Below are 27,104 nucleotides of genomic sequence, written 5' to 3'. Positions count from 1 at the left end.
AAATACAAAATTCAAATAAATACACCTGTCAGAGGAATGTTAGAACAACACAACACATATATTGCTATAATTCAAATACTGTATAGAGAATTCTTTTTAATGGAAAAAAGGAGGCACCTAAATCTTGAATTTCTCCTGATTACATCTAACATATGAGTTAAATGTAGCATTCAATGTATACAGCAGATGCAACATTGTAAGAGGCAGCATAAGAGCAGTTCTTCTAGGAGATTGTGCCAGGAATAGGTAATACACTGGACAGGTGTAAAATATATAGGTCAGGTGCAGCATCCAAAGTGAGCATCAGAGTGGGCATCCAAAGATACACGATAAAGAACTAGATCAGTTTAGAAGTGATCTAAATAATGAAAATAATCTGAGCTCTGAGCCAATAAATCAAGAAATGTAGGCCAGATGCAGCATCCAAAGTAAGCATCAGAGTCATCAGCATCCAAAGATACACGATAAAGAATTAGATCAGTTAGGAACTTAATAAATCTAAAATAATGAAAATAATCTGAGCTCTGAGCCAATAAATCAAGAAATGTAGGTCAGATGCAGCATCCAAAATAAGCATCAGAGTCAGCATCCAAAGATACACGATAAAGAATTAGATCAGTTTGGAACAGACATCTAAATAATTATATTACTCTGAGCTCTGAGCCATATTGAAAACAATGAACACTATAAAAAAAGACAATTTGAACAATATGCAAATACAAAATAAAAAAATACACTTGTCAAAAAAATGTCAGAAAAGCACAATACATATAATGCTTTAATTCAAATACTCTATAGAGATTTTTTTCTAATGGGAAAAAAGAAAGCACTTAAATCTTAAATTTCTCCTGATCACATATATTATATAGTTGAAATGTAGCATTCAATGTATGCAGTAGATGCAACATTGCAAGAGGCAGCGTAAGAGCAGTTCTGTTTCCAGGAGACTGTGCCAGGAATATAGGCAATACACTGGACAGGTGTAAAATATATAGGTCAGGTGCAGCATGCATCCAAAGAAAGCATCAGAGTCGCTCAGCATCCTATGATACATGATAAAGAACTAGATCAGTTTGGAACTGAAATCTAAATAATGAAAATAATCTAAGCTCTGAGCCAATACTGAAGAAATGTAGGCCAGAATTGAAGCATCCAAAGTAAGCATCAAAGTCAGCACCCGAAGATGCACAATAAAGAACTAAATTAGTTTGGAACTAATCTAAGTAATGAAAATCTGATCTGAGCTCTGGGCTAGTACAGCATTAGAAATGTAGATCAGATGCATCCAAAATGAGCATCAGAGTCAGCATCCAGAGACACACAATAAAGAACAAGATCAGTTTGAAACCAATCTAAAATAATGAAAATACTCCGAGCCAATAAATCAAGACATGTGTGTCAGGTGCAGCATCAGAGGAAGTATCCATAGAAACATCATGCAAGTACAAATTGGTTTCACTGCTTGTAAGAAGGAGAGGATAAATCGAAATGTTAAGTTCATTAACCAAAGTCACTGTAGCATGAAAATACAGTTCATATGCATCCGAGCAAAGGCATGCATCAAATGAACAGTTGATATGTTCTCAGACTAGGACAGACAGACAGACAGACACACTGATAATAATGTTATACATCAATACATTATCACTGGTTTTCAACAATTCGGAAACTTCAAAATTGACCATCGCTTGAAATCAGTAGCTTTAAATTGATCAAGGATAAGAAGTGTCAGAATTTTCAAAAAAAGTTTGTGGCTAGCGGATATCGCGCAGAAATCAAAAGTGCCCTTTGCGTCTATTTATTTTGGAAAAACAGGAACCAGAACAACAACAGGTACAGAAATGTTCATTACGCAGAGCAAACTATATTTTATTTTAACGGCGATGGAATTCATAAAATTCCTAATCAATGATTCAAATCGGTAAGCTTACAGCGACAATCTTTTCCATTACAAATCTTAAATCGATACATTGAAATACATTAACCACAAACTAATAATTACATCTCCTAGAGAAGAAGCTATTATAACAGTTATTATAATTGAATAAATTTAATTAGGCTGCAATCATCAACATTTTTTATGGAAAATTTAATTATGAAATCCACTTCCTGCAATTGATACTGATATATTATACTAATTATTTAAAGAGAGTAGAAAAACGAGATGGAAAACCAGGGAATCCATGAGATATACAAATTTACACCTCATAATAGTAAGTCAAAATTAATAGTTAAATGTCTACTTCATAACTCCAAACATTATTTTTGAAAAAGTAATGAATAGATACTTAATTGAGAAAAAATTAGAAATCAGATTTGGATAATTAATTAAATATAACAAATTTAATTACTCTCATGAATGCAGTGACTAAATAACGGTGTGTGCATGAGTTGAGATATTTAGCCACATGCCTTCATGAGAAAATTGCGAGAAAGAAAACGGGGCCTTACTTTATCTAAATAATTCATTAGGAATTAATTCTTAAAAGTTTAAGTTGGACTGAAATAAAGAGTTGAGAGGGGGGGGGGGGAGGAGGAGGGGTAGAAAAGATTACGGGTCCTACTAATTAAACCAAATATATACTTAGATTCACAGTCAACAGGGCCTGATCGACATATACATATAATAAATGCACAGTACAAAAATAACATATCAAATACAATTTGTCAACAACAACAAAAACCATCATGCACACATATGGAAAAAAACCCTCTTTACAATGAAAACTCAGGAATTTATTCCTAGGATTAAATTAACTTTTATTTTAAGAAAACTTTAATAACATTATATTTACCAACTGAAAAATTGAATTTAATAGAAAATAAATTTAACCCCAATTATCAACAAAAAACCAAAAAGAAGGAGGACTAAAGAAATGAATTTAAGTTATAAAAGCTTTAATTATAACTTAAATTAATGCCAATGCCTGTATGATGTTGGTATAAAGGTCAACTTTAAAGTAAACAATTCACCAAGTCACTTAGTTTTAGTCAATAAAGCAGAATTTAAACCGAACTTATTTTAGTTATAGGAAAACTTTAAGCTTATCACTTATTATTGTAATTCAGGAAAACTCTTAATTTAACTATTAACCTCTTATAATTGTTAAATTTAAAAAAAAAATTAATTTTACTTTTGCCTATTTTTCAACTAAATTAAGCCTTAATTAATTAACAATTAGTTACTCTCCTGAATAACTACATCTAAATACCAGTGTGTGCTTGCATTGAAATATTTAGATGTAGTATCCACGAGCAGATAAGGCTAAACTGAAACTTATTTAAATTCTCGTATGGTCTATATTCAATCTTATTTAATCTCTAGTATGGTCTTAATTTAGTTATTTTAAATGGTAGTGTGGTTTAAATTTTAACTTAATTAAATTGTATCGTCTATATTTAATCTTAATAATTTAAACTCTTGTATGGTCTAAATTTAAACTTATTTAAACTCTAGTATGGTCTTAATTCAAACTTATTTAAATTCTATGATGGTCTAATTTTAATTTAAACTTCATATTTAAACTCTCATATGGTCTAAATTTAAACTTAATTATTTAAACTCTATATGATGTAAATTTACTCTTATTTAAACTCTAGTATGGTCTAATTTAAACTTATTTAAACACTGGTATGATCAAAATTTAAACTTAATTATATAAATTCTGGTATGGCCTAAATTTAAACTTATTTAAACTCTAGGATGGTCTAAATATAAACTTATTTAAACTCTAGTATGACCTAAATTTAAATTTAATTATTCAATCTCTTGTAGGCTTTTAGTTAAACCTTATTTAAACTCTAGTATGATCTTTATTTAAACTTTTTTAAACTCTGAATTTCCCTGATGCAAATTACAATATGACTTAAGAATTCAAATCTTACTCAAGCTTTAACCTTTAAAATTTTATTTATGCATCATTTATAGAAAAAAACATTAAGAAAAATTTAGGAGTTAAGAAAACATTTTCTCTTATTTAAATATATAAATATTACTTTTATACCTTACAAACCGAAATTAAAGCCCATAAAGGAGCTGACAAAAGGGACAAGGAGGAGACCACTAACTAAAGAGACCTCCGCAGTATGAACCAAATGTCGCACCAACCCTGCTGCTGTAAAGCCTCGCCTCTCAGGTTCCCTCACAGGTGATGGCTGCACAGGAGGAGTCTCTGTAACCGGTGAACCGAGGCTAGAAAGCCGAGGATGACCCACAACAGCCTGGGGAGACAGCAATTCCACCTCCTCAGTCTGTGCATCCTCCTCCTCAACCAGAACCCGAGACGGCTGAGGTGATGGCAGCGCCACCTCCTCGATAAGCTCAAGCTCTGGCCAAGGAAAGGCTGCGACAGGCTCAGGAGACGGCAGACACTCTTCCTCAAGCTGAACAAGATCTGCCTCAGGATCAGCCATGACAGGTTGGGGAGATGACTCGGTCACCTCTTCAGCCTGCCTAAGCTTCTCCACAGGCAGCTCCTGTAAAGGCTCTAGAAGAGGCAGTGCCACCTTCTCAGGCTGCTGAGGAACATCATCGACCTTCACCATCGGCTTCACCCTGGACCTTCGCACCTAAAAAGAAAAAAGACCATATCAAACACAGGAAATAATAAATATATATAAGGCTTTATATCAGTATCTCAAATATGGGATATCTCGAATACCCCGTTTATGTCGAAGTTGGTCACCAGTCCCAGTCATATCCTTTATATGATAAGAAAACAAGAAGCCCATGGGCCATATCACTCACCCGAGAAGCTTTAACCATGCTGTTCTTTACCAGATTTCCCCCTTGTAATACATATTGTGACCCCACCCTACCCCACTGATCATAATTTGGACAATTTGAAATCTACACTATTCCAGGAAACTTCCATATAAGTTTCAGCTTTTCCGGCCCAGTAGTTCTTGAGAAGAAGATTTTTAAAGATTATTCCTACGGTAAATATATTTCTATGAAAAACTTTGAATCTCCAATGTGGCCCTGCCCTACTCCCGGGGGTCATGATTTGAACAATTTAAAATCTACACTACTCCAGGATGCTTCCACATAAGTTTCAGCTTTTCTGGCCCAGTTGTTCTTGAAAAGAAGATTTTCAAAGATTTTTCCCATATATTTCTATGTTAAACTTTGATTCCCCATTGTGGCTCCGCCCTACCCCCGGGGGTCATGATTTGAACAATTTAGAATCTACACTACCCCAGGTTGCTTCCACATAAGTTTCAGCTTTTCTGGCCCTGTGGTTCTTGAGAAGAAAATTTTCAAAGATTTTTCCTATATATTTCTATGTTAAACTTTTGATTTCCCATTGTGGCCCAGCCCTACCCCCAGGGGTCATGATTTGAACAATTTAAAATCTACACTACCCCAGGATGCTTTCATATAAGTTTCAACTTTTCTGGCCAAGTGGTTCCTGAGAAGATTTTTTAATGACCCCACCCTATTTTTGTCTTTTCTTGATTATATCCCCTTGTGAGGGGACTTGGCCCTTCATTTTAACAATTTTAATTCCCCTTCACCCAAGGATGCTTTGTACCAAGTTTGATAAAATTTGGCTTAGTACTTCTTGAATAGTAGCCAATAATGTGAGAAGTTTACAGACGGACATACAGACAGATGGACGACGGACAAAATGTGATCAGAAAAGCTCACTTGAACCTTCGGCACAGGTGAGCTAAAAACTCCTGATACTTCCAACGCTGTGATCTCGAATACTCTGCTTATGATGAAGCATATAATTTCAAGGTCTCAAATCCTAATTTTACCTTGCTTATCTCAAAGTGAATGAATTTTCTGGTTCACTGAACAAACCTGGCATCGTGACTTCACAAATTCTTAAACATGGCTATTTACACCTTCTAAAACATGGTACTTCTTGATTAATCCCAAGCTCATATTGGGTATCTATATAATACCTTAATTGGTATGACAGCTTGGGTGTTTGGCATAGTCTACAACTAGGGATGTGAGATTTTATCGGTATACCAGTATATCACAATTTTTTTGTTGCATGATACCTATCGTGATACGGAGACCTAAATACCGGTATTTATAGGTACATATTATTAAGTTCAGAAATTATTCATTAAAAATATTTGTTCAATCTTTCAAATCACAATTGAAGAAAGTCTAAAAGAATATTGTAAAAGGTGAAAAGAACCATCCATACATGATTAATTTTATGAATATAAAAACTTCAAAAAATTGAAATTTTGTTTTTCAATCATATTTAAAAGAAAAATAATGCTTATTCATTTTAAATCATTGTACAGATTGATTGTAAAAATATCATATTATTGTGATATTTTGAGAAAAAATCGTGATATATCCCTATCTACAACCGATAATAAACCATTTCACAGCCACTTAAAAATATACGGTCAGTATTACCAATAATGCAAACTAATAATGCAAGATATATTAAATTATTAATATTGTGAATTCCTAAAAGACCTAGATTTTTGAAAGTGAACTTGATCGAATTAAACCAATCAATTTTTATTGTAGTGCATAATGCGCAGTGATGTGATTGATGTGTGATTCTTACATGATGACTACCATATCAATATGTAGCCACAAGCTGTTTTCATTGTTTATTAAACAGAATTTTCATTTAAATAAATATTATTTAAATCACTTACAGGAAAGTCCACGACGTAGTCGGTGAACCACCGGGGGCGCTGGCGAACTCGAGTAGATCGTCTAGGCTCCATTCTATAATAATTAAAACTTTATTGCAAAACAAAGTCTAAATTTCCTTGAATTTCAATATATACCTAAAACACCCTTATAGCAAACACTTAAATTATTATGATGAATTGATGCTTACTAGTTTTAATTCCCCAATGCTTTAAAATATTTTTTTTAGCATATACAGTGGACCTTCAGATATCCAGACACCAGAAATCCGGATGCTTCAGTATCCAGACAATTTTTCATGACTTGAACAATTTAGATTCTACACTACCCCAGGATGCTTCCACATAAGTTTCAGATTTTCAGGCCAAGTGGTTCTTGAGAAAAAGATTTTTAAAGTTTTTTCCTACATATTTCAATGTAAAACTTGGATTCCCTATTGTAGCCCTGTCCTACCCTGGGGGTCATGATTTGAACAATTTAGAATCTACACTACCCCAGAATGCTACCACGTAAGTTTCAGCTTTTCTGGCCCAGTCGTTCTTGAGAAGATTTTTAAAGTTTTTTCCTACATATTTCTATGTAAAATTTAATTTCCCTATTGTGGCCCCACCCTACCCCCGGGGGTCATGACTTGAACAATTTAGAATCTACACTACCCCAGGATGCTACCACATAAGTTTCAGCTTTTCTGGCCGAGTCGTTCTTGAGAAGAAGATTTTTAAAGTTTTGTCCTACATATTTCTATGTAAAACTTAATTTCCCTATTGTGGCCCCGCCCTACCCCCAGGGGTCATGATTTGAACAATTTAGAATCTACACTACCCCAGGATGCTTCCACATAAGTTTCAGATTTTCAGGCCCAGTGGTTGTTGAGAAGAAGATTTTTAAAGAATTGTTCTATATATTTTTATGTAAAACTTGGATTCCCTATTGTGGCCCCGCCCTACCCCCGGGGGTCATGATTTTAAGAATCTAATATCTACACTACCCAAGGATGCTTCCACATAAGCTTCAGCTTTCCTGGCCCAGTCATTCTTGAGAAGAAGATTTTTAAAGTTTTGTCCTACATATTTCTATGTAAAACTAAAATAATTTCCCTATTGTGGCCCCGCCCTACCCCCAGGGGTCATGATTTGAACAATTTAGAATCTACACTACCCCAGGATGCTTCCACATAAGTTTCAGATTTTCAGGCCCAGTGGTTGTTGAGAAGAAGATTTTTAAAGAATTGTTCTATATATTTTTATGTAAAACTTGGATTCCCTATTGTGGCCCCGCCCTACCCCCGGGGGTCATGATTTTAAGAATCTAATATCTACACTACCCAAGGATGCTTCCACATAAGCTTCAGCTTTCCTGGCCCAGTCATTCTTGAGAAGAAGATTTTTAAAGTTTTGTCCTACATATTTCTATGTAAAACTAAAATAATTTCCCTATTGTGGCCCCGCCCTACCCCCAGGGGTCATGATTTGAACAATTTAGAATCTACACTACCCCAGGATGCTTCCACATAAGTTTCAGATTTTCAGGCCCAGTGGTTCTTGAGAAGAAGATTTTTTAGTGACTCCACCCTATTTTTGTCTTTTCTTGATTATCTCCCCTTGTAAGAGGACTTGGCCCTTCATTTTAACAATTTAAACTCCCCTTTACCCAAGGATGCTTTACCAAGTTGGTTAAAATTGGCCCATTGGTTCATGAGAACAAGAGGCCCACAGGCCTTATAGGTCACCTGAGTAGCATGTAACAACTTTCCAACAATTGATTTTGGTTCGTGTTTTAAACTATAGGCCATGAAATTCACAATTTTGAAAGAGACATCATTGCTTATCATAATTATAAACTTGGCATGCTTACACGATTTACTTAATACCCATAGGTAGATCAGAGTAATAAAGAGAAAATGCACTTCCACTTTATAACCAGTTGTGCACCCCACCCCAAAAGAACCACTGCCCCTGGAGCCACATATTTCAAAATTTTGGAAATTTTATCATAAATTTTATTTCATCATAAATGGTTGATAAATACCAAATAGCAGATTTCAAAGCATTAATTTATTTTTAGACTATGTAACCCCCCCCCCCCCCCCCCTTTTCCGATACCTCTGACCCAGTGGGCATGAAATGAACCATTTTGCTAGATGCAACTTTCTTCATCATAAATATATATACTTGGATCATCAGCATAATACCCAGGAGCAAAGAAAAAGATTTTCAAAGAATTAATGTATTTTTACTATATAATCAAAAGAGCCCCCCCCTATACCAAATGGCAAAACGTCTGACACAGGGGCCATGAAATTCACAATTTTGAAAGAGGCACTCTTGCTCATCATAACTATGTACTTTAGTTAGTTTATTTAATACCCAGGAGCAGAGAAGAAAATTTTCGAAAGAATTAATGCATTTTCACTTTATCATCAATAGAGCCCCACCCTAACATCAGAACCCCTGACCCTGGGGCCATAAAATTCAAAATTTTGGAAGAGGCACTCTTGCTCATTATAACTATGTACTTAGTTAGTTTATTTAATACCCAGGAGCAGAGAAGAAGATTTTCAAAGAATTCATGTATTTTCACTATATAATCTATATAGCCCCACCCTAACACCAGAACCCCTGACCCTGGGGCCATAAAATTCACAATTTTGAAAGAGGCACTCTTGCTCATCATAACTATGTACTTAGTTAGTTTATTTAATACCCAGGAGCAGAGAAGAAGATTCTTCAAGAATTTATGAATTTTCACTATATAATCTATATAGCCCCACCCTAACACCAGAACCCCTGACCCTGGGGCCATAAAATTCACTATTTTGGAAGAGGCACTCTTGCTCATCATAACTATGTACTTAGTTAGTTTATTTAATACCCAGGAGCAGAGAAGAAGATTTTTCAAGAATTTATGCATTTTCACTATATAATCTATAGCCCCGCCCTAGCACTAGAACCCCTGACCCTGGGGCCATGAATTTCACAATTTTGGTGGAGGACTCAATAGACATTACATTCATTCTAACAGTTTGCTTGCTTGATGTCCAGGAGTAAAGACTCTGAAGAAGATTTTTAAAGATTTCATTAATTTTAGTGGTTTTGGCCCCACCCCTCAGGCCCCAGGGGGGCAGGGACCATGAAATTCACAATTGTTGTTCTTCTTCAGCCATAGATGCTGTATACCAAATTTGGTTGAAATTGGTTCAGCGGTTTCAGAGAAGAAGCTGAAAATGTTCATATGTTAACACATGACGCACGACGACGGACAAAAACGGATAGCAATAGGTCACCTGAGTGACTCAGGTGACCTAAAAAGTCGAAAATGTGAAAATTTTACAGACGGACGGACAGCTAGACGGACGGACAGCTAGACAGACGGACGGACGACAGACAAAAATGTGATCAGAAAAGCTCATTTGAGCCTTCAGCTCAGGTGAGCTAAAAAACTTTGTATTTTATTTTGCTTTTTGTTTTGACTTTAAATCAACAAATGTTCCATATATATCAAATCATGCACTTTGAAATTAATACCTGCATGCAGTTCATCAATTTCATTGACTAGAAATTTACAAAAGCAATAACTTGTACATATTCATTTGACAAATGTCTATAAACATTTAGTTGATTACAAGAACACTGACCAAAAAATTTATTTAAAAAAAACATGCAGGTAGATTATTACTAATTGCTGAAAGTTTTTAACCGTTATAAGTTTACAAAAAAAAAATAATCCACAATTTGTTTCAAAATTTCAAATTCTTGAAATTAGAGAATCCATGCTTCGTTATTAGCTGTTGGTATTAGATGGACTAACAATAATATCAACTGTTGTGGAAACGATACTTTCTGTGTATAACACTTTACATACTGAACTTTTCTTGTCCAATCTTCGAGGATGCTTAAAAGTAATTATATTATTTACCCCTTATCTAAGATTTATTAGTTCTTAAGGGTGTATTCAATATCAATATTTAATATCATCTCTTTGTTTCGTACAAGCCACCATTTTCCATGGACAACTACTTTCATTTTCAATTCTTTCGTAGGTCGATCGTTCGTATATCATTTCGTTCCAATATCTTAATGCACGTATCGTAAACCGTATCATAGAAGAAAATATCAGTATGTATCCGTGTATCGTCCCACCCCTAGATGGCAATAGGGCGGCACCTATTTTACACTAGAGTTGGGTATTGCGAGTGAAAACCATATTGCGATATATTGCAATATTTTATGATGAATATTGCAATATATTGGGATATATTGTAGATTACTTATCATTAATAAATTTGTGCAAAAAGTTAAAAATTCTGTCAAGCTCAAAGACTATTTGAATTTATCTACAAGTTTTAAAAGGGGTGAGGCGATAAAATATTAATTGCACACATAATAACACTTTACTTTTAATCAAATACCAGGTAAAATAATAAAATAAAATGAACTCTATTGAAGCATTTTGAAATTGAAAAAAGTTAATACAGAGTATATAATCTTGTTACATTTTTATGTTGTTTTTTGGGGGGTGGGGGGGTGGGGGGTGTTTTATTAAAATAGCACAAAATATAACTTAATGATTAAAACAATTTACATACTATATGAAAATTTCATGTGGTCACAGAATAAAATTAAAGTCAGAAAGAAATTGTGACGTATTTTCGGGCGTTTTGGTGTTTTAGTCTAACCCGACCTAATTTCACATTATGACATACGATCAGGAACTGCACTGGCCTATTTCTACTGTTTTAATACAGATGCTCCTGGTATAGCATGATGTATAATATGGCATGAAATTTATTAAAAAATAATAAAAGCATCACTGTATCAAGTGAAAACATGGATGGCCATTTACTTGTAATATGTATCTTGAACTTAACATTCATCATCGTGACATCGACCCTGTAGATTCCATGTGAGATTTTGAGAACCAAGTAAACATGGCATACACCCTGGAAATGTTTTATTTAATTCTTTCTTAATAATTTTATTCAAAGGTCTTTATTAATTATTATTTTTTTTAAGTAAGATATTTAAAATTGCGACAGTGAATGATAAGCTTAATTCCTCTCTCTCTCTTTTCTCTCTATCTCTCTTCGAAAGCTGACGAAGTATTCATTTAACTAGATTTGAAAGGCCTGGGGAAGTTACAAGTATTATTCCAGCAGTTTCTAAAATGAAGGATTTTTTTTATATATGTTTATAAATATCGTGAAATACCGGTATCTGGCTTTCATATTGCGATATATTATCGTGGTGGGTAATACCGCAATATACCGATATACCGGTAATATTGCACAGCCCTATTTTACACGTGACCTAAAAAAATTAAGCCCTCTTTAAAATTATGCATGGCACTTCATCGACAATGATGACTACTTATAGAAAAAAAGAGACCCACGAGCCTTGTAGGTCACCTGAGTATCATGTAACAACTTTCCAGCAATTGAATTTGGGTCGTGTTTTAATAAACCAAAAGCCATGAAATTCCCAATTTTAAAAGAGGCACCATTATTCATCATAATTATACACTTAGCATGTTTACTTTGGTTACTTAATACCCCGAGGTAGATCAGAGTAACAAATAGAAAATGCATTTCCACTTTGTAACCACCAGTTGTGTACTCTGTAGTACCCCACAGGAACCACGCACTGACCCCGGGGCCACATATTTCAAAATTTTGGAAATTTTATGAATTTTATTTCATCATAAATGGTTAATTAATTAAAAAGAGCTGATTTCAAAGCATTAATTTATTTTCAGACTATGTACCCCCCCCCTTCAGTGCCCCTGACCTAGGGGCCCTAAAATTATAACCATTTTGGAAGAGAAATCTTTCTTCATCATAAATATGTATTAAGATCAATATGGCATAATACCCAGGATCGAGCAAAGGAAAAGATTTTCAAAGAATTCTTGCATTTTCACTATATCATCATTAGAGCCCCACCCTAACACCAGAACCCCTTACCCAGGGGTCCCTGAAATTCACAAACTGGGAAAAGGGCATCCTTCCTCATCTTAACTATATGTACATAGTTCATTGGTTTAATCCCCAGGAGAAGAGAAGAATTTTAAATAAGGCCAGAATTTTTTTATTTTAGGAATTTACAAACTCGCCGCTCAAGTTTTTGATTTTTTCAGAAAAAAAAATAAAATTGAGAAAAACAGAATTTTTTCTTTCCGATGTCAAATTTGAGTAGGGATCGAGATTTCAAAATTACGAATTCGTACTTTCCGTTTTAGATGAATATGGCGGGCAATGAAGGTAGATTTGCAAAGTCCATAGCAGCACTAAAGCTTTGTTTAATGTTAATATTTCGATAGGAGTGCCATTCAAAACGTTTCACAAGTTCAGAGGACAAATAAAATGCTGAGTCAGACGACTTTATTGCACAATGACAATATGCTGGTGAGATAATTATGTATCCGTATTCAAAAGAATCTGTCTGTAAATTATTTTCCTCCCACAGGTTTAAAACTGTCAATGGAAGCTTTTGTCAGAGACATTGTTTAAGTTTCTGTTATAGCTTACAGTCTTATAAGCATCATTCTTCAGAAAAGGGTGGCTTATGCATCAGATGTAATGAATAAAACTATGGGAGAAGTTAAGTCCATTTGAGGAAGAAATAAACAATAGACTAAAGAAATAAAATACTTCAACTGTTAAAAACAAGTATAATATATACAAATATGTACAGGTGTGGCAGCCAGAAAAATTATTTTACACTTAATTAAAAAAATTTCACCCTACTCCCCAATACTCCCTGTCTGTTTTATGAAAGGAATTATTATTTTAGGTCTCAAGTATATTTTAGAACAATTTCTACACATTTACCAAAACATATTAAAAACAAAAATGAAGATATATTCATTTGAAAGAGTTTTGAAAAATAATTTTTTTTTTTAGATATCTGTATTTTGTCCAACATAACAAAATATATATATCACTGGCCCCAACTGGTAGATGATGAAATAAACAAAGGTTCTATTTTCCCCTTTGTAATTCTTATGCGTCCAGTGGCATGGAGCCTGTTAGGAGAGCATAAAAAAAGAAGAAAAATTAATGTTCACAAGTCGATAACATCCAAAAAAAAATAATTTTATTTTTTTTTTATTTCCTCCTCCTACGGGACTTTTTCATTCTGATGTTCGTAAACCTAAAAATAAACCAGAAGTCTCTGTCGAGACTGAAGCTCTACTGGTTTGTACTTAGAGCAAAGGAAGAGAAAAGTTCTTAAGCAGTTGGGAATTGAAACTTTACCACAGCAATAAAAAAAAATAATGATCCTTGATTAAGTCTCTTTATGTTCTTAGTGTAGTATACGTGCATGCCACATTATATTATAATCAGACTTAAACTGTATTTTAGTAGCATTTTGAGAGTATTTAACAGAAATTTCTATTTTTAGTAACCAAAGCAATAATTTTCATCAAGGTCAAAAACTGATAAAGAGAATTGTGTATCTTAGTGTAGTCTACTTGTGTGCCAAGTTATATTGAAATCAGTCCAAAACTGTAGGAGGAGTAGCATTTTGAAAGAATTTCACAGAAATTTCTATTTTTAGTAACCACGGTAACACCGTTCATCGAAATCAAAAACCGATACACAGAATTATGTATCTTAGTGTAGTCTACTTGTGTGCCAAGTTATATTGAAATCAGACCAAAACTGTAGGAGGAGTAGCATTTTGAAAGAATTTCACAGAAAATTTCTACTTTTAGTAACAACGGCAACATCGTTCATCGAAATCAAAAACCTATAAACAGAATTATGTATCTTAGTGTAGTCTACTTGAGTGCCAAGTTATACTGAAATGAGACCAAAACTATAGGAGGAGTAGCATTTTGAAAGAATTTCACAGAAATTTCTATTTTTAGTAACCACAGCAACACCGTTCATCGAAATCAAAAACCGGTACACAGAATTATGTATCTTAGTGTAGTCTACTTGTGTGCCAAGTTATATTGAAATCAGACCAAAACTGTAGGAGGAGTAGCATTTTGAAAGAATTTCACAGAAATTTCTATTTTTAGTAACCACGGCAACACCGTTCATTGAAATCAAAAACCGATGCATAGAATTATGTATCTTAGTGTAGTCTACTTGTGTGCCAAGTTATATTGAAATCAGACCAAAACTGTAGGAGGAGTAGCATTTTGAAAAATTGTTTACAGACAGACAGACGGACAGACAGACAGACAGACGGACGGACGACGGACGCATTACTATCGCATAAGCTCTTCTGGTCTCTGACCAGTAGAGCTAAAAATGCTGGCCTAATTTTTACATTTTCACTATATATAATCAATAGAGCCCTACCCTAACACCAGAACCCCTGACCCAGGGGTCATAAATTCCCACTTTGGATTTTTCAACATAACCATGTACTGGTTACTTTATCTAATACCCAGGAGAAGAGAAGAAGATTTTTGAAGAAATAATTCATTTTCACTGTAGAATCTATTTAGCCCCACCCTAGCACCAGAATCCCTGACTCTGGGGCCATGAAATTCACAATTTTGAAAGAGGCAGCCATATTCAACATAAATATACACTTGGTTAGTTTATTTAATACCCAGAAACAGAGAAGAAGAATTTCAAAGAAATAATGCATTAATTTTCACTATATAATCCATTTAGCCCTGCCCTAACATTAGAACCCCTGACCCTGGGGCCATGAAATTCACAATTTTGGAAGAGGCAGCCATATTCAACATAACTATGCACTTGTTTAGTTTATTTAATACTTAAAGCTGACATGAATTCTTAAAAATGCAACATTTTCATCTATGTATGACTTGTTTCATACCAACTATAGCCGTATTCCGCCATATTTCTTTCAGATACCTTGTCTCATTGTAACGATATATACCCCAATGCGCTCGTTACACTTGAATGATTTTTTGGCTTGGGTATCGACTTGTGCACCTCTCCGATGATAAAGCATATGAGAACACATGAGGTGATCAAGACATTTCAAAACCACAATAAACAACATAATTATCATATTTTTGAATGATTATTGATTTGAATCAAAAGTAAAAAAGAAAAAGAAAAAAATGCAAGTTTGGAAAGAGAAATTTAGTTGCATGTGTACGTATTTTTACAGTGCGCCAATTTATGCAGAATAAACTTGAAATAAAAAGGTGAAATCCGCAAACACATTTTGAAATTATCATTTGAATGGAACAAAACAACCAACGTCTTTGATTTGCAGGTCCTATGCAATTGATGCATATCGAGAAAACGCCTCGAATGCTGTAAACGTACCCATACCTGGTAATAAGGTTACTGCATCGGTTCGAAGATGTGCACAAGTCAAGAAATATACACCCTGAATTCCATTTATTGAAATATGCATCACAAAAATGAAATAAACTCCATAAAAGCTCAATAGTAAACACACTGTCATTACTCCGTACAGACTAGCACGTCGATACACTTAGTCCGTGCTAGATTTTGGTCAGGGAAAATATCACAAGTTGAAAGAGAAGTTATTTGGTATTTTGGTATTTGTGCGGCTGAAGGGGGGGGGGTATTATAACTGCTGTTCATAGGGTATAACTGTAAATTGTATATCTACGTGTAGCTCTAATATACATGTACATTCTATACAAAGTCATGTATACAGTCTGCAGTTGGTTTGCGTCGCAAAATTCATTTGTCAATTATAACTGATTATTTTACTACTAATCTCAAATCTAAACCAAGTAATTTGATGTACGGTAATTATTTCTTCAAATCTTATAAGCAGTTAATCAGAATACAGATTTTTATGTGTACATCTATACGTTCTTTAACACAAACGTGGAGAAAAGCCATCCCCTGTTTGAATTTTTGAGGGGGGGGGGGGGGGGGCATGCAAAAATAATTGACATGATCGTTATTTAAATATTCTTGGAAGACAGACATTTCTGCCGATTCCATTTTGAGATTTTTTAAAAATGTGTCACTCCGACCACAAAGAATGTGCATTTTGAGGAACGTAACTGTTTTATAATAATATGTTGTTACCGGAAGTCTTTCGAGATTTCAGTATCCCTGCCTGACAGTTAAGGAGTATTTGCGAGATAATTTTAAAAGCTAGTGTAGGGATACTTGAAACCTGGTTCAATACAGATACTTTTTATTTACTCCTTTGTATATTGAACTCTCTCTCTCTCTCTCTCTCTCTCTCTCTCTCACTATCGGCAATAATAGATATAAAATCCCACGCACTTTATGCTGTACCATTTATTAAGCCTTAGGACAGATCAGGGATTATTTTTTCAGGCGGGATGTCTATGGGCAGCGGAAAGGGCAAAAATTACCATAATGAGAAAACAAACAATTATTTTAATTTCAATGATCATAAAAACTTAACAAATGATATACAATGCATAATCAACAGACCTTTTCGCAGAACAAGTATACATTAAAGCATAACAAACGAACAAGTACGTAACAAACATACATGAATGCAAAACCAACGATCATCTTTGCAGTACAAACGTACATAAAAACACGACAAACGAAAAAAACTTAACCAACGTGCACGCGGTAAATCTAGTCTTCCCGACTCCCGGCTCCCGACAGTATCGGATTTTTTTTTTTTTTATTTCTTTTTTGTCGATGCACAGAAACTCTTCAAACTTCTCAGGCATATTTTCTTTTTAAATGAATTCAATAATATGTAAAAACTTAAACAAATTTGCATATTTATTACTGAATCAGCAGTATCACCTTCAAAAAGCGGTAAATGTAGTACTCCGTTATAATTATGAAAACCAAAAACGGACATCGATACAGAGAGACGTAAGTGTCGTAGATAGGAAAGGTGCATGGGCACAGATTTGAAGTTAATATTTTCTGTATAATATTACGACATGTATATTTTAATAGCATTTCACACAAAAAATATATCAAAAATCTTATTTCATCTAAAAGTTATTAAAACTTCAAATTTTTAGACGGGTTTGATTGACACATCCTTGCACTCTCACAAATTTTAATTTTATTCTTAATACTTAGGAAAAGTGGCAATCTTGTTTCAATAACTTTAAGACGAAATAAATTAACTTCAAATCTGTGTCCATGTATCTTTAAAGATATTTAAGGTATTGATATTGAGAAGATATTTCTTCTCAAAAAGACTGAATTAGTATTTCATTGAAAATTGGTGGTGTTAATAAAACAAGAGGCCCAGGGGCCACAGCGCTCACCTGGGCACATCAGGCTCAAATTTACTCCACCCCCCCCCCCCCAGGTGTTCATCATTTGAACAAACTAGAATCTACACTACCTGAGGATGATTCTATATAAATATCACAAGTCATAGCTTTGAAGTACTTGAAAAGAAGATTTTAAAAGGTTTCTCTATATATCCCTATATAAAACTTGGGTCGGCCATTTTGGCCCCACCCTAGCCCCGGGGGTCATGATTTGAACAAACTTGAATCTACACTACCTGAGGATGATTCCACATGAGTTTCATCTTTCCTGGCCCAGTGGTTCTTGAGAAGAAGATTTTTAAAGATTTTTCCTATTTATTTCTATGTAAAACTTGGGACGGCCATTTTGGCCCCACCCTTGCCACAGGGGTCATGATTTGAACAAACTTGAATCTACACTACCTGAGGATGATTCCACATGAGTTTCATCTTTCCTGTCCTAGTGGTTCTGGAGAAGAAGATTTTTCTTATATATTCCTATGTAAAACTAGGGTCGGCCATTTTGGCCCCACCCTTGCCACAGGGATCATGATTTGACCAAACTTGAATCTACACTACCTGAGGATGATTCCACATGAGTTTCATCTTTCCTGGTCCAGTGGTTCTGGAGAAGAAGATTTTTAAAGATTTTCCTATATATTCCAATGTAAAACTTGGGTCGGCCATTTTGGCCCCACCTTTGCCCCGGGGGGTCATGATTTGAACAAACTGAAATTTGCTCTACCTGAGGATGATTCCACATGAGTTTCATCTTTCCTGGCCCAGTGGTTCTGGAGAAAAAGATTTTTAAAGATTTTTCCTGTATATTCCTATGTAAAACTTGGGTCGGCCATTTTGGCCCCACCCTTGCCCTGGGGGTCATGATTTGAACAAACTTGAATCCACGCTACCTGAGGATGATTCCACATGAGTTTCATCTTTCCTGGCCCAGTGGTACTGGAGAAGAAGATTTTAAAAGATTTTTCCTATATATTCCTATGTAAAACTTGGGTCGGCCATTTTGGCCCCACCCTTGCCCCGGGGGTCATGATTTGAACAAACTTGAATCTACACTACCTGAGGATGCTTCCACATGTGTTTCATCTTTCCTGGCCCAGCGGTTCTGGAGAAGAAGATTTTTTAAAAATGCCATAAATTTTTCACAAATTCATAATTATCTCCCCTTGGAAGGGGGCGTGGCCCTTCATTTGAACAAACTTGATTCCCCTTCACCCAAGGATACTTTGTGCCAAGTTTGGTTGAAATTGGCCCAGTGGTTCTTGAGAAGAAGATGAAAATGTGAAAAGTTTACGCCGACGACGACGACAAACGACGGACAAATTTTGATCAGAAAAGCTCACTTGAGCCTTCGGCTCAGGTGAGCTAAAAATGAACAATTAAATTCTATAAAAATTCATAACATCAAAATGATTTGATTTCAAAAAAGATTTTTATCAAATTCTTCATAAAAATAGCTAAATCTAACATTGTACTTATGGTAAAATAATGCAAAATGAAAGTACTGCATTATTATACTTTGACGTAGCATCGTTTTTAAAAGGAGGGGGTAACCAAAGAAAAAAATTCAATCTAGCTGAAAAAAAGATTTTTAAAACTTAACAAGCAATAACAAAAAGGAAATTTAAATGATATAGCCCAAACTCGAAAATCTCGTGTGTGTGTATGTGTGTGTGTGGGGGGGGGGGGGGGGGTCCCATGTAGGTTCAACTTCTTTCAGTGCCAATTTTTTTCCTAATATACATGTACTACATAACCCTTTTTTGACCTTACTCTTAAAATTGGGAATTGTTGCTACGAACCTGTCATATGATATGCCACTGTAACGTAAAGTTATCATAATAGATTCTTGTAATATTTAAAGAATTGGGGAAAACCAACTTATGTAACAAGAACAACAAAAATTGACGAAACGGCCTTCAGGAGAATGAGATATCTTTCTACATTTTATGTAAATTCTTTTCTTTCATTTTAAATTTTTAAGACGAATTAACACCCCCCCCCCCAAAAAAAGTAAAAAATTTAAGGGGGATCCGAGGTAGAACCACGTCCATGTTGTATAGCCTGGGAACATAAACATAATGTGGCAAAGAGTTCTATACAAAAAAAATGTGTGGGGGAATTTCTATGCATAAAAATTATCTAGCATGTAAATGAGGGTTTTCATTTATTCAAAAATATAAACTGTACCTCAGTTTGTTGTTTTTAATCGCGATTTTTACGAAAACATTTCTGTCCCTTTTTCAAAGGTTTTCGCATTTATAGCTGAGTACTAGATTTACCGCTTTTGGCAGATGATACTGCTGATTCAGTAATAAATACGCAAATTTGTTAAAGTTTTTATATATTAATGAATTTTTTTAAACCTAGAAATTTGCCTGAGAAGTGTGAAGACTTTCTGTGCGCCGACAAAAAAGAAATCGGCAAGAAAAAAAAAACGGGACCGTCGGGAGCCGGGAGTCGGGAAGACTAGATTTACCGCGTGCACGTTGGTTAAGTTTTTTTCGTTTGTCGTGTTTTTATGTACGTTTGTACTGCAAAGATGATCGTTGGTTTTGCATTCATGTATGTTTGTTACGTACTTGTTCGTTGGTTTTGCTTTAATGTATATTTGTTCTGCGAAAAGGTCTGTTGATTATGCATTGTATATCATTTGTTAAGTTTTTATGATCATTGAAATAAAATAATTGTTTGTTTTCTTATATTGTAATTTTTGCCCTTTCCGCTGCCTATAGATGTCGAAACTTCATAAATTGAATAATAATTTTACTTTGGACAAGAAATTTTCCTAAACGCTCAATATGAAAGAGAAACTAGAAGTATTGTGAGCAATGAGCTCTATAAATGATGCCCCCGCCTCCTATATGGTTATAATGACAAAGTACATATTTTGCTGTTGTCGGTAAACCCAAAATATGTGTCGGATCAAAAAGTTAAATAGGAGGTACACAATGGTAATATGTAATAAACTTGAGATTCTGTGAAAGTTTCATTCAATTTCACTCAGTGGTTTAAGAGGATTTGCGGATAAGAGATGCGTACCCTAAAGCGTAATAGACATCTACAGACGGACGTACAGACATACAGACGGACGGACATAACGATTATACTATATACCCATCGCGATTTTCAAGTGGGGGGTAAAAAACATTTTAAAAAAACATCACAGGAATGAGTACATTGGGAATTATCTCAAATACCTTCTCAAACGTGTCGAACCTGGACCTGGACAACAGACAAGAGAATTTTTAAAGCTAATTTTAGGTAGAATGTGGAATTCTCACAGGGAGTTTGCTCTCTCTTCCTATATGCTTTGGCTAATAATCATTAATTATTTATGTCAAGAAATTTAATTCACATTTAATTCTATTTTCATTATCATTGTACCACAGAATCAAACTTGTTTTTTATACCCCAAGATGCGTGAGGTATAATGTTTTTGACCCGTCCGTCAGTCAGTCAGTCCTGTTTTTTTTTTTTTTTTTTTTTTTTTTTTGTCAGCGCAACTCCTCATAAACTAATGCATAGAATTTTGTAAAACTTTGCAGATATTTATAGGAGACAATGTGTAGATTTGCACATCACCCATCTGTATATCACCAGGAAATTCCGAATTCTTTAGTTTTTCGGGAATTTCCGCATTTTTACACTTAGATTTTGGCCATATCTTGAATATAGCTCGATGAACAGTTTGTCAGCGCAACTCCTCATAAACTGCTGCACACAATTTCGTCAAACTTTGCAGATATTTAGAACACAATGTACATAGATGTGCATATAACAAGGAAATTACGATTCCTTTATTTTTTCTGGGAATTTCAGCACCTTGATTTTTGGGAGAGAAAGGGGTATATGAACTTGCTCACTTTTTCTTTCATTGTGCATAAAATTATAAATAACTTTAAATCAAATTATATTAGGTCTAATAAAGCCAATACACAGTATTTATTTGATCATATTTGATCATAAAGAAATCCGATCTGTTTCAGACGTTTTTCTTAAATTACTTTTATGACAGTGTTAAGCATGTTTTATTACCCCCTCCCCCCTCCTATCACAGGAAAATATCTCCAAAGGGTGAATGATTCCTTATAATGTATGCTTTATTATAAATTTGATGAAATTAAACTATGTTTTTATTAATTTTATTTACAACATTTACAAACAAGAGTAATGTTTATTTTTGAATCAACCTTTGATATTTTCCCTGACCAAATAAAATGATCGGCATGGGCCACGTGTGTCCAAGCATTTTTTTACTATTGAGTTAGCAAATTAATGGATTACATGACTTCTGAGATGCATTTTTCAATAAAAGTCAAATGGGATAATTCTTTCGACATGTGCACATCCCTGTAACGATAACAGTATTCAGGTAAATGTTTTTATCACTGCATTTGACACGTTTTCTCGACCTGCATGGATTTTTGCTGTACATGAATGTATTCTGTGTTAGTGTATTTTCTATATTGCAGCAAATGCATTCAAAAATAGTTCAATTCTCGGTATAGTTCTAGTTTTTGTTGAATTTTTACTTCTCAAACATGTATTTGGTCAGTTTATGGACTTCTAAAAACTATGCTATTGGAGATGTGTACATATCGACAGCCAGGCTAGAAAATCACTCAAGTGAAACAATTGTACAAGGCTTTATATAGCAGGTACAGGTGACCAAAAATTTTCAATTAAATATGGCGGAATCGATGAAATATGGTGGACAAAGGCGTACAGGAATGTAGTAAGTCGTACAAAGATGTAAAATGATGCCTTTTTAAGAGTTCATGTCAGCTTTATGAGCAGAGAAGATTTTCAAAGAATTCAAATAATGCATTTTCACTATATAACCTATTTAGCCCCACCCTAGCACTAAAACCCCACACCCTGGGGCCATGAATTTCACAATTTTGGTTAGAGGACTCAATGCTGATTACAATCATACTAAAAGTTTGACTGCTTGATGTCCAGGAGTAAAGAAGAAGACTTTTAATGATTGCATTCATTTTAATGGTTTTACTCCCCCCCCAGGCCTCAGAGGGGCAAGAACCATGAAATTCACAATTTTTGTTCCCCTTCACCCATATACCGGTATGCTACATGCAAAGATTGGTTGAAGTTGCATATGGTTCAGCGGTTTCAGAGAAGCTGAAAATGTTCAAATGTTAATGCACGACGAACGCCAGCGGACGAAAATGGATAGCAATACTTAGGTGACCTAAAAATACGTTTTGGATATGTGAAATTTATTTTGCAAGAAATTTTTCACATCCCCTCCCAAAAGCATGCGCAATCATTGAGCATGGAGACATTTCCCGCTATAATTGCACCATCATTTCAACTGTATATACATTGCAGAAAATTAATTAACATAAATGTTTACTTACAATTTATGGTAATAATGTAAACAAATATTTCGCGTGTGAATAATATTGGACAGTGATCTGAAATGGCGGCGGGAAAACCCGAGTACTCACCGATGCTTACATTTTAAACACTCAAAACATTGTATAAAGATGAAAAAACAGATTGCAGCAAAAAATAAACTTACCTCAGTCTGAAGTAGTCTTCTTCTGTATCTTTGGTGATGAAAGAAGGCTTTGATAAATCGTTTGGAAGGCTTTTGCAGAAGAGCAAATGCGAAATCACTGCTATTCGAGTAAACCCAAATCTCAGTGTGGCGAATTCTCGAGTCAACTCACGTGATCAAATTACTGATCAATAGAGCGTAAAAACTGTGAAAAGGAGAGAGAGAGAGAAAGAGAGAGAGAGTCTAAATATTAGCATGATTAGTTGTTTATTTACGTATATACAAATTACAAACTTGAAAAAAAAAATAGAGCGGGGCGAATTTCCGATGAAGGGTGGGACATCTTGGAGGCATTGTTGTAGTGACGAACCTTTAGACATATCGAGAACAATAGTAAAATAAACTAAAATAATTTAAAACTCTATTCTCGAAAACAAAATTTAACAAGCTAATTCAGAGAATTTGTGTCCCCCGCTTAAGGAAAAAGTAAATCATGCGCAGTTCGGGGGGAGGGAGGGGGAGAGTTGGATCCCCCTCACTGAATTTGTAGAATTATTAAATGTATACATGCATGTATACTGAAGCAAATAAAATATACCATTATGGATGTAAAGATTTAATTGCTTATTCTTCATTATGTGTATAGAAGATTCTTTTTATATGGAATATTTATCACACTGTAATGATGATTTTATGAGTTTTTACAAGCCAGACCTCGTAAATTTTTCATTTCGCGTGCTGAATACTATTATTCAGTAAAAAAAAAGTATTTCAAAAAAAAAAGTTGTCCGTCCGAGACTTGAACTTGGAACCTCTCACATTGGAAGCGAGAAACATACCACTAGACTACGGAATCGCTTTACGTGGAGCCAAGTATATGCAGAAGTGAAGTCACATACATGTATATATTCATGTTCGGTATTGTCAAAATTTTACACAATCCATGGTGTTTGATTTATTTAGCCTTTATTTGTTAAACGTTCTAATAGATGTAATAAGAACATAAAGTCCACCGAGAACCTGTTTTATACGCAATAACTCTCCTCATGCCCCTGTGCTAAAAATAGCGACATGTAATACTATAAATACTAATAAAACAAACGCGGCGGGGCACTTTGAGAGGGGTGATAGAGGTCCTAGGGAGTTTTGGTATAAAATTACATTGAATAACCTCAAAATCTTCTTGAAATATCGCCCGGAAATGATAGTGTTACACACAGACAGAATGTGTAAATTTACGACCTTGAACTTTGACCTTTTGACCTCAAAATCAATAGGGGTCTTTATTAGGCCACAGGGAGTTGTAATGTAAAATTTTATTGCAATAGCTTAAATGGTTCTAGAGATATCGTGTGGAAACGAAAGTATTATTACAGACAGAATTTGCTTATTTATGACCTTTGACCTTTTGACCTCAAAATCAATAGTAGGGGTCTTCTTTAGTCCACAGGGAGTTGCTATACTTAATTTCATTGCAAAAGCTCAAAGGGTTCTCGAGATATCGTGTGGAAACGAAAGCGTTACAGACAGATAGAAAGACGGACAGACGGACGGACGGACAAACCCAAATGAATATCCCCACTTTTCAAGCGGGGGACAAAAGGGGGAGGGAGAAAAAAATCAAATAAACGAACTTTAGAGAAAACAAAGAAAATTGTAAAAGAAATGGGGGTGTATTACATGTAATATGCAAATATTTTAATTATGAGTATATTGAATTTATAACAAAATCGAGTTCACGGGTCATTTAAAAAGAAAGGCTTTATATACATTGGAAGCAAATTATAAGGGTGTAGGGAGGTGGTGGGAAAGGACTTACTTCGTTGACTAATTTACTTGTCTTTTTGATAAGTACAAGAATGGAGTTTAGAAAAAGTCTATGGTGGAATATTTTTGTTACCTCAAGGCGCGGATCCAGGAATTTTTTTTCCAGGAAGGGGGGGTCTACCCTAGTGAAAAAAATTCAATCCAGAAATTTGTTGACAAGCAAAAAATAAAAAGTTACCTCGCCAAAATGGGAAAATCCTATTTCGTGGGAGGGGTGGGGTTAGTCGTTGACTTCCAATTCCTCTTCGTACCTACTGCAGTATGACATATGACTTTTCATATCAACCTAACCATATCCAGGTTTTTAGGGGGATCTGCGTTTTCTTGGGGGAGGGGGGTCCAAGGTCACTTTTTACTTGGTTAAGTATATAAATTTAAAAACTCTGCAAATTCCAGGGGGGGGGGGTCTGGACCCACCCCCCCCCCCCCTTGATTCGCGCATGACCTCTATGCAAGTTATTTTTTTCTACACTGTGTTGAAGTTCAAGACAGTGTTTCGATCCTGATACAAACATGCGTCACTTCCATTCCATCCCAGAACAAAATAACACACCTACCCTCCCTCACGTCCCTTACCCCTCCTCAACCCCCCCCCCCCACAAACACACACACACACACCCTAACACACACACACACACAAACACACACTCCTCAATCATTTCAACACAAAGAGAGATTAACGTAACAATTTTCCTTATGACAGAATTCGGATAATCCATAAGCTATTAAAACATTTAAAATTACACAAGAAGCAGATTGATTGAGTGTATGTTGTTTACCGTCCCTCTCGGGAACTTTTTACTCATATAGAAACGCCACCAATTGCCAGTGGAGAGCTGCAATTCTTGTCCAATGCTCGGCACTTTGGGCCATTTAGCAGTGAGGGATCTTGGCTTTTTCGTGCCACTAGCACTTACTGCGATACGGGACCTCCGTTTATACGGTGACGGTCTCATCCGGAGGTCCGCTCTCCACGTCCTACAGTGGGATTTGAACCCGCAACGTACATATAAGGATCAACTCCTTTATTTCGCGACTCTAGAGTAGACACTCTAACCACTGCGCCACACGTGCAACTAACAATAACACCCCTGTCAACGCGCGATCGGCAACGCGGATGCGATCGGCAACGCGGATAACTAAACTCAACTACATGAGGAAGATAAGGTTAAATAAAACATTATTTTGTCCTATTTCCTCGCAATTTTCCATCAACATTTTTGACTTTTTAAATGCTACTAGACATGTTCAACACCATAAAAGTCCCCTACGCATTTTAAAAAAATCACCATATATTCTGTTAAAGTTAAGTTTTCCTTGAACATGACTGCCCTAACGTGACACATAAAGCTCGTTTAAGTGGTATTTCTTACCTTATTACGTACACCCGACAGTCCAAAAGGCACATTTGCATTGTAAATAGGTAAATCATTAATTTTAAATCCGATTTGAAGTTCTTTATCAAATAGAAAGCGTTGAAATAACGGTTTGAAGTGAACACATGCCAAACGTTTTGGCGATCGGCAACGACTCTATATGCGATCGTACAACAAAGAAAATATGATAAACATGCGATCGTGCAACTTGAAATTTATAAAATACTTTTAATGAAATAAAGTAATAGATAGCCATGTGGTATGGGTGGAAAGTCTGTCGAAATAGAACGAAATACCGAACATTTGATTTTCGAGAGAGAAAGAGCGAATTTAACTGACGTTCTTGTATATCAGTTGAATAATGTCCGTATTTTAAGAGAACAAAATTTAAAACTCCATGGAACCGTTCCTAAAACTTGATATTATTTGATGAGTGTTTAAAACAGATACCTATAGAGTGTTATAGGACCGAATTTTAGCAATATAGAAAAAAAAAAGGTTTTATTGTCTATGATATGGCAGTTCAATTACAGGAGTTGGC

At 35.0% G+C, this 27,104-nt stretch overlaps 1 protein-coding gene across 1 annotated transcript; it reads right to left on the bottom strand.

The window, feature by feature from the left end:
* Positions 1–3,989: 3,989 nt before the first annotated feature.
* LOC134251668 (MICAL-like protein 1) lies at positions 3,990–23,511 on the bottom strand. Its single transcript, XM_062734074.1, has 3 exons — positions 23,382–23,511; positions 6,640–6,712; positions 3,990–4,569 (listed from the first exon to the last, which is right to left on the bottom strand). Exons 2-3 carry the CDS (start codon positions 6,709–6,711, stop codon positions 4,006–4,008), a joined length of 636 nt encoding a protein of 211 aa, XP_062590058.1. The 5' UTR covers position 6,712; positions 23,382–23,511; the 3' UTR covers positions 3,990–4,005.
* Between the last annotated feature and the right edge of the window lie 3,593 nt (positions 23,512–27,104).

This window comes from Saccostrea cucullata, unplaced genomic scaffold, assembly GCF_032062105.1.
Source record: "Saccostrea cucullata isolate Sc308-1 unplaced genomic scaffold, CSIRO_AGI_Scuc_v1 ctg168, whole genome shotgun sequence".
Taxonomy (NCBI): domain Eukaryota; kingdom Metazoa; phylum Mollusca; class Bivalvia; order Ostreida; family Ostreidae; genus Saccostrea; species Saccostrea cuccullata.
Note: the sequence above shows the minus strand (reverse complement) of the source record. Positions and strands in the feature narration are given on the sequence as shown.

What these genes read in the sequence shown, in the direction of transcription:
- LOC134251668 (XM_062734074.1), bottom strand. Translation starts at nt 6,711, where the DNA reads ATGGAGCCTAGACGATCTACTCGAGTTCGCCAGCGCCCCCGGTGGTTC. An exon ending in ACTACGTCGTGGACTTTCCT is followed by an intron (nt 4,570 to 6,639) that starts GTAAGTGATTTA and finishes TTTTCTTTTTAG; the next exon opens with GTGCGAAGGTCCAGGGTGAA.